Here is a 13,046-nt window from a genome sequence, read left to right on the forward strand (position 1 = left end):
CAACCTTGTAAAACATGCTTTGGGATCGTTGATTTCTAAAAACAAAACTGTAAGGGCAAAAGACCCAAAACGAATAATATTATAAGGAAGAGTGAGCTAGACCTTACATATAGTATTAAAGCTGAGAACGACTCGTTTTTAAGAAGGGAGGATTGTAATATCTCATATCGAGAAAAGAATATCTAGAGTTAGGGCTAATTAAGACAATGAGCACCTAACTTTGTAGAATGTGTTTTGAGGCCATGGACTGCTAGAAACAAAATCATAAGGGCAAAAGGTTCAAAGCAGATAAATTCTGCAAGGGGGAGTAGGCTGGGCCTTGCCGAGGACGACTTGTTTTTAAAATAGGGGAATTGTGATATCTCACATTGAGAGAAGAGTGTTCAGAGCCAGGACTTATTAAGATAATGAGTATCTAATCTTGTAAAACATGTTTTAGAGTCATGCATTGCTAAAAACAAAATCGTGAGGTCAGGCCTTACAAAAACTATAATTAATGTGTATTAAAGACGGATAAAAATATCTTTATTACATATTATAAATCTGATTGGGTTAATTTTTTTCAGCAGAGTATATGTCAGTGCATGATTAATATGTGCTCAATGATAGCTTATAAAGAATTAACTTTTTTATATTGCATCAAATAATGAAAAATAAATTAATGAAAAAAATTGAATATTAAATTAAAAAATAAATTACTTCTAAGAAATTATTGTAAATTTAGATCAATTGTAGTGAAGAAAATCTCTTTAAGAATAATTTCTAGTGTATATTAAAGATGTAATAAGAAAAATATTTAAATGTCTCTCAAGCTGGGTGTGGTAGATTGACATATTTCAATAAAAAAAATTAATTTTTTTATGAGGCGTCAATTTTATTTTATTTTTATCACTTTGCGGTTGTTTTATATGTTTTTTACACTTTAATTTCAATATAAGAACAATTGCAGTGTATTTGAAGTTTTGTAAGAATATTAACATACTTTTAAGGAAAATAAACCAGAAATAATATAATAAAAATCCAAATTATAAATTAAAAAAAAACTTGCTATAAAAAATAAAAAATCCTTTTTCGGCCATGAACGACTCTTTCATGGGCACCCGTTAATGCAGAGCTCATTCATTCGACCTTTTCAGCATCCTTTTTAACTAGAAAAGCCATCTCCATCAGCTTTTATCTCTTGCTTTCAATAAAAAAAATCTCATCACCATTGACAAACGAGAGACTACTAGTCTGATCTCTCCTTGCAATTGGATGCTTCTTTTAAACTCAAGCTCTCCCAAGAACATATTTGAGCCCATGTCCTCCTTATATCTGTGAGTTTACTGTCATCAGATAGGTTCGTTAATCATTGGCGTGGAGGCCATAGATTTGACAACATTATGTTAATACAAAGAAAATATTTAGAATTGATCGGCTTATTCTTGTTTTATAGCTATGTGTATAACCCTCACAACAGCTTGAACTTGAGACCTCTTAAGGTAAAAAAGATATCAATTGAGATACAGCTTATCAGCACTTGAGTTTGTATCCATTCACCAGCTTCATCATCCCGAAAGTTCAAAATCAATATGCTTCTCTTGAATTAAATCCCCAAGTGCAGAAACATAACTAATAAATATAATTACTTCCTTCCACTACCATAAGCTGAATTAATTTGAGGTTAAATATTACACAGAAAAAAAAAGGGGGCTTAAACTTACAAATAAAGCAAATCATTTCTTAAATAAGATTTCCAATACATTGAAGCATGTCAAACAAGTATTTTTGAGTAACAACACAAATCTACATATGGATTTACGGATAGAAATGTATTTCAAGATCAGGCAGTCATCTGAAGGACTCAACTGGTGCCGAATCTTCCAGAAACGCTGCAGCCTCGAAGCATTCGGCTGCCTCAAGTGCTGATGCACTGGGATCAGCCTTGTAGAGCAGTCCAAGGTTGTACCATGCAGAATGGTTTGTTTTGTCGAGTCGAATAGCATCAGTGAGAAAGCTTCTGATAATTGGTATTGATTGACTACCAAGTCGTCTGAGGACACAGGCAGTGGATACCAAGCTTGGGACATGGTTGGGTTCCGCATATAATGCTGCCTTGAATGCTTTCAGAGCCTCTTGATGCAAGCCCTTTGCTTCATAGAGTAAACCTAACATGATCACCATTTGTTTTTGTTTATATATCAATATATTAGGAAGATCTGGCAGAGAATTTGTTCATACTTTGCTACAGAAGACTTAAAGAAACTATATATATCTATATTATTCTTATTTTTAATTTGGTACCCTAAACCTAAAACTCTAATGCAAGGAAAATGACATGATATGCCTGCAACTAACATAAACGACTAAAATTCTAAAATTGAACTTTCAAGATGAGTTTTCTGCATTATAGATTCAATTCCATAGTTTTAAGCAATCTTACATTTTGGAGCCATTCCCTAGCATCATCCCGCAAGCTTACGAGACATCAAAAAAACTGAGCTGACAGGAGCTAATGAGCAGAAAAGGGAACAACTCCACTTAAACTAGGTACTTATATATTATATGTAGCTTCATGTGCATGCATGTACCAGCTCGAACACAGAGACATAATGAAGGTGAGAGTGCATCATTTTTTAACATCTACTCACCTGTGGAGTGCCATCTCGAAGCAGAATAAGGGCTGAGAGTCTTTGATTTTGAAAGACAGACCTCAGCATCCCGCCACTGTGACAGACTTGTGTACACATTAGCCAGATCGTGCCATGTTTCCATTTCCAAACTCCAGCTGTTTCTCTGATTCTGTAGATGTATGTGTATATGTATATACATATATGTACGGAAAATGATTTAGAGATAACATATTTGTGCTATTCAATACTACTATTTTGCCTTAGCACAGGCTTCATGGGTTCATACCCAAACTTTAGTTCTTTTCACCTCTCACAGCAATGGTAGAACCCAAAAGCTTTTCAAATCACATAGACTTTGGGATGAGAATAGCTCGTCCTAGAAAGCTCATCGGAATTTGGTTATTCACCAAAAATTTCCCATGAAAACTTTATCAAACATGAGAAGTCCAACTCTCATCTCAAGGTTGAAAAACATAAATTCTTCGTAAAGTATTGCAAGTACTGCTCCTCGTACCATAAATCTATTTCTGGTTTCACAATATAGTTAAACTACGATTACTTCTAGGAAATTTGACAGAATTTTATATATATATATATATATATATATATATATATATATTCCTATATTCCATTGACATTCAAAGGCACTTTTGTATTTTGAAGACTGCAAATATTTATAGTTTTGTGCATTACAAAAGAAATACAAAATTTATGAAGCCAGCAGTACTCATTCAAAAATTTAAATTTATTTTCTTCAAAACTACTCTTGAAAAGATCAAACAAGGTTCCTGGTGATATTACATTCAAACAACTATATTATGGATTCTAGAGATTAATGGCGAGGAAAGATAACTTTCAAGAAAGTACTTCATGAGAGTTAAAAGCAAAGATCAAATCATCAAACGAGCAAACCCTTGTTTTCATTAAAACAATTTCCCGGTGCATATTCAATTTAGAAAAAAATAAATTGTATATGCTTTGAAATGATTATGCTCCAAGATTAAGACAAAGTTCCCCCCCTTTTTTTTAAGTGTTGACTTTCTGGATAGTGAAAAATTAGCAATTTAAACGTCCTAACACATGTTTTCTCAGAGTGTCACTGGAACAGGTGTGTAAATCAGTCCACATACCATTGCAAGCTTCTTCCCAGCACCTAAGCTTTTAGTTTGAACTTGGATGATAGCAAGAAGACGAGTGTAGGTCTCTATGGCATTCTTTAATTGCCCCTGTGCAATCTGGAGTTTGGCTTTTGTCCGCAGCAGTTCCCCTTGATCCCACTTCCCAGTTTGATCTAGAGCAGCATTGATTACATTCTCTGCGTCAACAAACCGTTTTTGAGCTGACAATATTCGAGCCAAAAGGATATAACTTCTAACACTAGACCCAGCCTCCAGTTTCAAAAGCTGCTTCGCATGGTAAAGGGCAGCATCCAACTTTCTCTGCTCAGCATTTTCTAGACTGAGATGGAATATGATAGATGGATCTCTTTCTATCATCATTTTTTCAGCACTTTCCAGCATCTCCAGTGCTTCACTTTGTTTTGAAATTCTCTCAGAATCAGAAGCAACTAATCTGGATTGAGTTGACAGTAAAATACCCTGTAAGCAGTTTGCAACACTTTCCATCTGGTTGCATCTACCACACAACTCAGAAAGCGCCCTGGAAGCATAACTTAACCCTTCTTCCACGCAAACCGTATTCTTTGCGCAAATGTTTGAAGCCAATAATAATTCCAAAACACAGTCTGGGTTTCCTCTGTTAAACAGCAAATTCCTCAGAAGATTCAAAGCAATCATTTCCTCACCCTCTCCATGATAACAGAGAGCGAGAATGCTATATCTTTCTCTCCTTTCCATGATCCCTGGAAGCAACTCTTCCACCTGATGGGCCAGTGCTCTCTGTTCCCCTGAAACAGATAGTGCAAAAGAAAGGTGATACATGATTGTCGGGTCCCACTCAATCTTTTTGACAGCAAATTTTCTTAATAGAATTAATAACAGAAGAATAGCCTCTTCTATATTGTTTCTTGGTACAAAAGATCCGTCCACCTGTGAACGGAGATTAGGAGGACTTGCATCGCTACCACTATACAACAGAAAAACAGCGAATTCCTTTTCTATCTTAGATGTGGTCTCTGTATCCAGATTCCAATAATATAGGAGAGCCCGCCGGTACGACAAGATAGCTTCTTGGGGAGACCCAACGAGTTTCCATAACTCTGGAAGCAGTTCAACAGCTTTGTTTAGAATATCCTGTAGTTTACAATCTGCAGAAACACTTTCTGGTATGCCTTCTGGCAATGCAGTCTCAATAGTGTCCAAAATCACTTTGCATGATTGAGCAGCTTCTGCAAACGTAGGTCAGGAAGGAAAGTTAGCCATACAGAAAAAAAAATAATATATACATTAATTGCATACAGAAATCTAAATTCCTTTATCTCATATTTTCATCATTTGCATCACCGTGTGCATGTGCTCATGCTATGGGTACTTCTAAACGTGCATCAAATAACTTGCTGCATATACAACAATAACCCACAGAGAAAGCTTAGGCACAATAGTTATAAGAACCAGGCAACATATGACTACTTGATATATGCCATCCTTTTCTCTTATAACAAGGAAAAGTGCCTCTACAATTATTTATTTTTTATATTTGGATCAACTCAATAATTGAAATATCCAAGCAAACTGAATTCCAAGAAGCCTGCTGCTCAATGGCAGTCCTGCCACCGCAGGGTCCTAAGAGTGATACGCCAAAATAGTGGCTCTCTAGAATCAAAGCACAGCATTTCCATCCCAGAGTTTCATTTGAACCCAACTAAAGATAATATAAAATGGAAAACCAAAAAAGATGCAAAAATTTACCTTCAAACTTTCCCAGACCCTGCAACGATTTTACTTTGAGAAAAATAGCTTCGAGAAGTAAGCTAATAGCATGCATAGACATGGGAGGGGCAGCATCACTTTGAGAACGACGTCGATTTTGTTCACATCTTCTAGAAAGGGAGAGTTTTATTTTAGAGCTCACAGAAGCAATGTCAATTCCCTCAAACACATGAAGTGCTGCCTCTATATTTCCCTTTTGATACTCAAGCCTTCCCAATAATGCTCTAGCTTCCTATAAAATTAGATGGCAGCTTAGCTTCATGAAGTATTGTGAAGTTACACTATAAAATTCAACAAAAACACGAATTTTGATAAAGTGCGGCAAGCTGTGTCAAATAAAACAGAAACAAAGCATCAAATCTTATAAACGAGACCTCCGAAAAATGCAAGCCTCTTGTGAAAGCCCCAAATAGACTCTACCCTTCCTCTCTCCTAATACTTCTTTGATTGACGCCTCCATAGTTTGACCTTGAATGGGGTCAAAACATCTCAAATAACATCGTGAGGTTAACATTATATGCTTCATCTCCAAAAACAGGCATTTGTGCACGCACAATATGCTAACCCCAAAATGGTTATCCTATGGTTTAATTCACGGAAAAAATGAAATTTTATTTGATCACCATAACGTATAAGGAAATCCCTGTATCCACGCCTAAGAGGTGCAAAACAGATAAATTCCGGGTCACAGGTAACAACAGTTCATTGCGTAGCCTTTTCCGTTGTCTTCTTTACAGATTCAATGTGAAGAATTATACATTTATTAACTCTTTTACTGTTCAATTTAAAGATTCCTTCAAGTGGCTGTGATCACAACTAGTGTTTCCATTAAATTCTGTTTGAGGGGGAGAAAGATATACTTCTTTTACCTCATAGTTGAGATAACCACTCTCACGAAGGGATGACTCTGCTTCTTCAATGTTGCTATTCTCAACCTTTGTATCAACCCCAGCAGCTTGAGATGAATAACTGACAGAATAGTCCCGAGTTGCCAAGGACTCTGAAGAGGAAGCCATGTCATCTAATCGTAGCTGCTCCCCAGAACGTATGCACTTCATCATCTTCCACAATTTCCCTCTAATGCCAAGTCCCCACCTTTTTATCCAATTCTTAAGTCTCATAATGTTTCATTACCCTTGATATTGCTCCAAAACAAGATCAAGATCAAGATCAAAACCCCTTGAGAAACTTAAAACAACAAAATAACCATACTCTAATTACATGCCATGTAATTCTAGGATCATGGAAAAAATGGAATCAAATATATTGAATCGATAGGTTTTTCTTAACAATCAAATGAAATCTACATTGCCGTCCTAATAAACCATGACTAAAACTGAACAAGAATAAACCCAAAATACAATCTTTGTAAGAACTTAGTGCTTCTCGACACGTTTGAAGCCCTTAAAACCAAAAAAAAAAAAAAAACGTAGAGTTGAAGCATCCAAATGATCACCTGAAAAGAAAAAAACAGCCAGTATCTTTTAATTCTACTTCACCAAAACCGACCACGTCAATAAACCACCCAGACCTCAGCACCCCACAAGCTAAAGAAAAGTAAAAAGGAAGTAAAAAGCTAAAAAACAAGAAAAGTCCAGCTAAATCCAGATGAACTATATGCACCGGAAAATCAACAAAGAGAGCATGATTGGAAAGGAAGGTAAAATGGGAAAGTAATATAAACTCATTACCATATGGACAAAGAAAACAGCTGGGATCAGAACAATCATCCAAAAGAAGCACCTTTCATGGAAAAAAAGCACTGACTGAGCCCACAACACATTAAAACCTTCACAGTGCATCTCCGCAATTTCTTCCTCTTCTTTTTTTTTCTTATTTTCTTAACGTCTTTTTCCTTCTCTCTGTAGCGTAGAATTCAATTTCTTTTAAGTTAATTTATCTTGAGAACGTTTTCTTAGTATTAATTGTTGAAGTTTCAGACAGTAGAGAAGGTATGTATGTGCGTTGAAGCATGAAATCAGAGTCCGACGCGCTATTTTCCTTGTTTCAAAGGTGCGAACACGGATAAGCTATTGAAACAGAATTACAGTTTAGACAAACTCAATTTAGCCCCTAGTTATTACTTTGTTATCAATTGAGTCTAAAAACTTTTATTTTTGTTGATTTCATCCTAAATGTAATCAAAATTGGATAATATCATCTCTTTTTCATCCAAATTTAGCTACAATCAAAATATTTCGTCCGATTCTTTGTCTGAGTGCTTTCAAGTAAAATATCAAAATAAATCCCAATTCATTGTCAAGAACAATTTTTGCATTAAATTAAAATAAATTTCTTGCAACTTCACTGACTTTTATAAAGGAGAAATAAAAATAATATGATTTTAGCATTTCAACTGCAGTGCCGGCCCTCACGATAAGTCCTCTCTCTCTCTCACACACACAACTTTTCTGTATGTTCTCTTGCAGCAGCAGATAATTCATGCAAATGGCAAAGCCAGGAGAGCATTTTTTATTTTTTATTTATTTTTATTTTTATTTTATTTTTTTGAAGAAGAAGAGGCAAAGCCAATCAAGCACCCGTGCTCTAGTAAGTGGGTATGTTTTCATTACTCCATTTTCTGATGCTAGGCTGTCCCATGATTGCGAGACTTTAGATAAAAAGATTACGAGAAGAACCTTTTTATGGTAATCGCCATGATTGACAATAATGATCATTTGAAACGTGATTAAAACTATATTTTTTCAAATTAATTATTTTAATGGGTTAATATTAAAAATATTTTGATATTTTTTAAAATTAAAATAACTGTTAAGTAACGACTCAAAATTTTATGTCTTCGAAACTTTAGTGGCTTTTGCATCAAGTGTGAGTAGAAGTATGTCAGCACTGCAGTGTGTGTGTGTGTATTTTCCCTGCTTATAGAAAGAATTACGGTCGAAATTTAGTTTCTTGTTTACGGAGCTTAAAAAATGATTCGAGCAAGACGTAAAAGATGCTTTAACCCTGTAAAAGGGTGTGTCCGATATGCTAGACATAACTAAAGTCATTTAACTATAGATTATCTCCTTGCCCACAAACTAAACCGACAAAATAGAATAAGTACATGTCATGTCTCTTGTTTAAATTGTGTTTGTCGTTTAAATTTGTCTCTGTATATAACACCCTTATGCTTTCTCATGTATACTGTGAGGGTTTCTCCTAATGTTTTGAAAATAATAAATTTAAAAGTTTTTTAGAATCTTAAAATTTTTATTAGATAGATTTGAAATTGTTTAGAATTTATATAAATATTATCTTAAAATTATATTGTTTTTTACTTTAAATAATTTATTTAAGATTAATATATTGTAAATTACAAGTCATTTAAATGTATGATATTTAACTGTAATTCATATAAATCCTCAATGAAAAATCTTATAAATTTTTTTAGAATAGAATGATTGCTATACTTTTAAATACTAACATTTTTCTTTTAAATACTAACATTTTTCTTTTTGTTTTTTTAGGTATCCTGTAACTTTTGTAGCTTCTATTTTCTATTTATTATTAAGAAAATAAAAGACATGATATTCTATTATGATATCCTATTTATAGAGATCTAAAAACTATATAAATAAAAAAATATTAAATTGTGCTTCTGAAATAATATCATATATATTATTTTAATATAATTTTAAAAAATTATTCAATTAAATTTCTACTTGAATTTTCTAAACCTAAAATTATATTTTCTTGTATAAATTACACTTTGATGATAAGTTTCTACAACTTATTTATAATTAAGTTATATCTAATTAATTATTTTATTTTAATTTATGATTAATGATTCTTAAATGTGTGACTCATTAGATTCTCTAATAAGTTGGTCTAAATATAAATCATATTTATAAATAAAATAGGATTAAATAAATATATAAATAATTTTATTATTAATTAAATATTTAAAAATTAAGTACAATGTCTAACAATCTGTTATAATTTTTTAAATATTAAAAAAATTATAAGTGGTTTAACTTAACTTTTCAATAATCAATTTTTAATTGTAATTATTATATCTTTATCAATGATATTTTGATTTAAACATTATAGCATAAAGTAAATTTTTCTATTAAATAATATTTGTTATCAATATCATATTTATTAATTTTTTAAATAAAATTTAATTTTTTTAAATTTTATTTCACTATCCACAAAAATTTATAATCAATATTATTTAAAAATATATTAATTTTTTTTTATTGACCTGGAATGATAAATTCTTATACATCACAGGATTGTCCTAAATACGAGACGGAAAGTTAGACGGCAATGACAAAAAAATTAAAAATTAAAAATGCCACGTGTACGTTAAATGCAGGATCCATTTTCTTCTCATTATGATTTGACATCAACCCAAGGGCCTCTCTATTAAAGGCGTTTAATCCGTTGCTTATTATATTTATCATCCCTTTATAGACCAGCCCAGATTTTAATTGTTCTCGTTCAGACTTCAGCCTGTTAAAAGGTACAAAGACCAATTCTTGGGCCTTTAAAATAGCCCGAGGCCCAATCCGAATTGCCTTTACATAAACATGTATGTCAAGAAAATGTTTTAACGAACACACTTGAAAAAAAAAAACTGTAAAATAAAGAAAATTATAGCTTTTCGTGATAAGGATTGAAATTCTTAAACCCTACTTAAAAATTCAAATTGAAATTAAAGGACTGTGATGTTGCGACATCTGCAAATTTCGATGCTTATTATATATTAAATTTGAATTTAATATTTTTTTTAATGTTTATTTAAACTTAGTTGTGAAACTGACATCAATCATTTTTTTTTTAATCACAAGTTGATTAAATAATATCGGATAAACTTCTATATAATTTAAATCTGCTAGGTTGCCAAGCTCTGCAAAAACTTTGGACTTGTTACTACTTGATAAATAATAATAATAATAATAATAATAATAATAATAATAATAATAAAACATGCATGGAGTACAATTCTATATTTAGAAAAAGATCAATTATTATTATAACCAATAAAAACATTATCCAAAAATCTAAAATATATTGAATAAAGAAATTGCATAATTAGGATATTCTTATAAACATTTCACTTATTTTTTTTACTAAAATCGAGCCAAATTAAAAAAATCAAGTTAAACCGAAACATGTTAGATTAAAGTGGTTTTTGTTTTAAAATAATTAAACCGAAATCAGTTGATTTGAATCAATTTTAAAATTAATTTTAATTTAATTGATTTCATTCAAATATCAAATATTATAAATTATGGTTCATATCTCATCTTATATTTTATAATGTTTGCTTTATTTTATAAGACTTCAGCACTATTTTAGTAAAATTTAACTGTCTCAATTCCCGTTTTTTTTTACTACCCAAGGGTTCGATACATTTCGAAATCGAGAAATTTCTATTGGAGTCGGTGCTATCCGAGAACTATTAGTCAATCTGGATTTGTGAATTATTCTAGATTATTCGTCATTAGAATGGAAAGAATTAGGGGAAGAAGGGCCCACCGGAAATAAACATTATTAGATACGCTATGTATTATATATGTCAATTCAAATTAATAAATCTAAATATTTTATATGATTAATATTATTTATTCAACAAATTCAATTAATTAATATGGATTGATTTTTTGTTACGATAAATTGACGAAACTATAGCAGGCTCGATAGCTGCTTCAACGGCTGCGATAGATATAACAAAAATTGATAAAATATTTCCTTTTAATTGTCAATTATAAAAAAATCAGAAAATGTTAGAAATTTATATTGACATCATTCAATATAAATTCAAGACATATAAGGGTTCTAATCATATTTCAACCCGTGATCTCCCCATCTAGAGGGAATGATTTAACACCTACGTCCTAAAAATAAAACTTCAAATTTTTGGTTTGACTCTTTTGGCCCAGAATTAACTGCAATTTAACGGTTTAATTTTTCAAAAGATGAGTTATCACTCACGTAGAACTTTAAAACTCATTGTTTTGAATACATTAAGATAAAAAAAGAGTTAACATAGATGTTATGAGTTTTTTTTTTTCCTCGCGTTTTATAGCTAGAATTTTTTTTATATTTCATAAAGGAGCCAAATGAAACCAACGAAAGATATCTTCTTCTAGAAATCTTAGTTATCATGTAGCATGAGAGTGGGGAATTTCATTACTATTACTTAAATAAGTATGAAAGATGTGCTTGTATATTCGTCCATAGATCAAACTGGATATGTAATTATTGGAGGCTCAAATGATGGGACCACAAGAATTATTTGTTTTGATTGCTATTCTCTTGCCTGTAATCAGCATTGGTATTTATCCGGATTTCGTTTTCTCATTATCAGTTAATAAAGTTAACAAGGTCGAAGCTATTTTATCTAATTATTTTTATAGCTAATTTTTTAATTTTATAGGTAATTATTATAATTTTATAGGTAGTTATTAGTTATTATAAAATAAAAAAATATTATAAAATAAACAAAAACAGAATTATAATCAGATATGTTTAGCATTTGCGATAACTTTTTGAATGACTCAAGTATAAATCGATTTTAATTTTTTTAAAAAAACTGATTTAACTATTTTTTTAACAAAAAATAAATCTAATAAAAAACAATCACCGGAAACTTTAAAATCGCTCAGGTGAGCTTTCAAAAAAGATTGGGAGTACCTGCCCATATTTTAGCGTGGTTTTATCGATTTCATAATTAGGCTCATAGTTCAGTTCAAACTCAATGTCAAATTGTGGGCTGCGTGGATTGTGTCGGCCTGGATCCTCTGGCACCGGCACAGTGTCGCCTCCTTAAGGCCTGCTCTGAATCAAGATTCCACGATCCAAAGGCAGGTACTGTCCAGAATTAAGAAAACCAATCCACGTTTAATGTCGGGTAAATTTTACTTTTTCCCCAAAGGTTTATGCTTCCTCTATATTTTTTATTTGAAAATACTTTTATTTAAAAATAAATTAAAATAATAATTTTTAATTTTTTAAATTTTTTTTTTTGAAATCAAATGTATTATTTTAATAAAAAACAAAAGAAAATTTGAAAAGAAAAAAAATCACCAAAAATAAAAAAACACGGCTGCGCACAAACAAACGGTGCCTAGAAATCAACGAAGGCTAGTTTTTTCAGTTTCTTTATTTTAATCAACCAACCATTGACTGGATGGACTGTGCTTTAATCACAGACTAGAGAGCTTCGAGAAAAATCAGCGTGGCCTTAAATCTCTCAAAACAGTTATGTATGGCTATATGCTATGCAACATGTATTTAAGTATGGTATATTGGTATGGATACCTTTGATGTATAAATACGATAAAATAATATACATAAAAGCTGATCGCCGACGTCGTTCCCTCCTTGACCATCCGTGGCTGGAAAATTTCTGGAAGCGCTTAAGGGCATAACTGTAATTCCGATTCCTCCTCAAAAGCTCATCACAGGCATCAGTGTTAATTACACACATCATCCCGATGCTGTCTTATGTGATCAATCGAGTCATTATACCACTAATTTGAAGCATTGAGTCCTTTACCATTTATGTCGGTCATATTAAACAATTGTAAAAAAA

At 31.8% G+C, this 13,046-nt stretch overlaps 1 protein-coding gene across 6 annotated transcripts; it reads right to left on the bottom strand.

Moving 5' to 3' along the window:
• Window positions 1-1,610: 1,610 nt before the first annotated feature.
• LOC105129900 (tetratricopeptide repeat protein 7A-like) lies at window positions 1,611-7,494 on the bottom strand. 6 transcript variants are annotated; one of them, XM_011032155.1, is made up of 6 exons: window positions 7,244-7,494; window positions 6,370-6,635; window positions 5,480-5,732; window positions 3,743-4,959; window positions 2,631-2,781; window positions 1,611-2,147 (listed from the first exon to the last, which is right to left on the bottom strand). In XM_011032155.1, the coding sequence occupies exons 2-6, from the start codon at window positions 6,619-6,621 to the stop codon at window positions 1,831-1,833; spliced, it is 2,190 nt and encodes a 729-aa protein (XP_011030457.1). In that variant the 5' UTR covers window positions 6,622-6,635; window positions 7,244-7,494; the 3' UTR covers window positions 1,611-1,830. The 6 variants fall into 6 exon arrangements, with proteins under 6 accessions (XP_011030457.1, XP_011030456.1, XP_011030459.1 ...); XM_011032154.1 differs by having other exon boundaries at window positions 6,370-6,956; XM_011032157.1 differs by having other exon boundaries at window positions 7,192-7,494.
• Window positions 7,495-13,046: the final 5,552 nt, after the last annotated feature.

The sequence above is a fragment of the Populus euphratica genome, unplaced genomic scaffold (assembly GCF_000495115.2).
Source record: "Populus euphratica unplaced genomic scaffold, PopEup_1.0 scaffold17.1, whole genome shotgun sequence".
NCBI lineage: Eukaryota > Viridiplantae > Streptophyta > Magnoliopsida > Malpighiales > Salicaceae > Populus > Populus euphratica.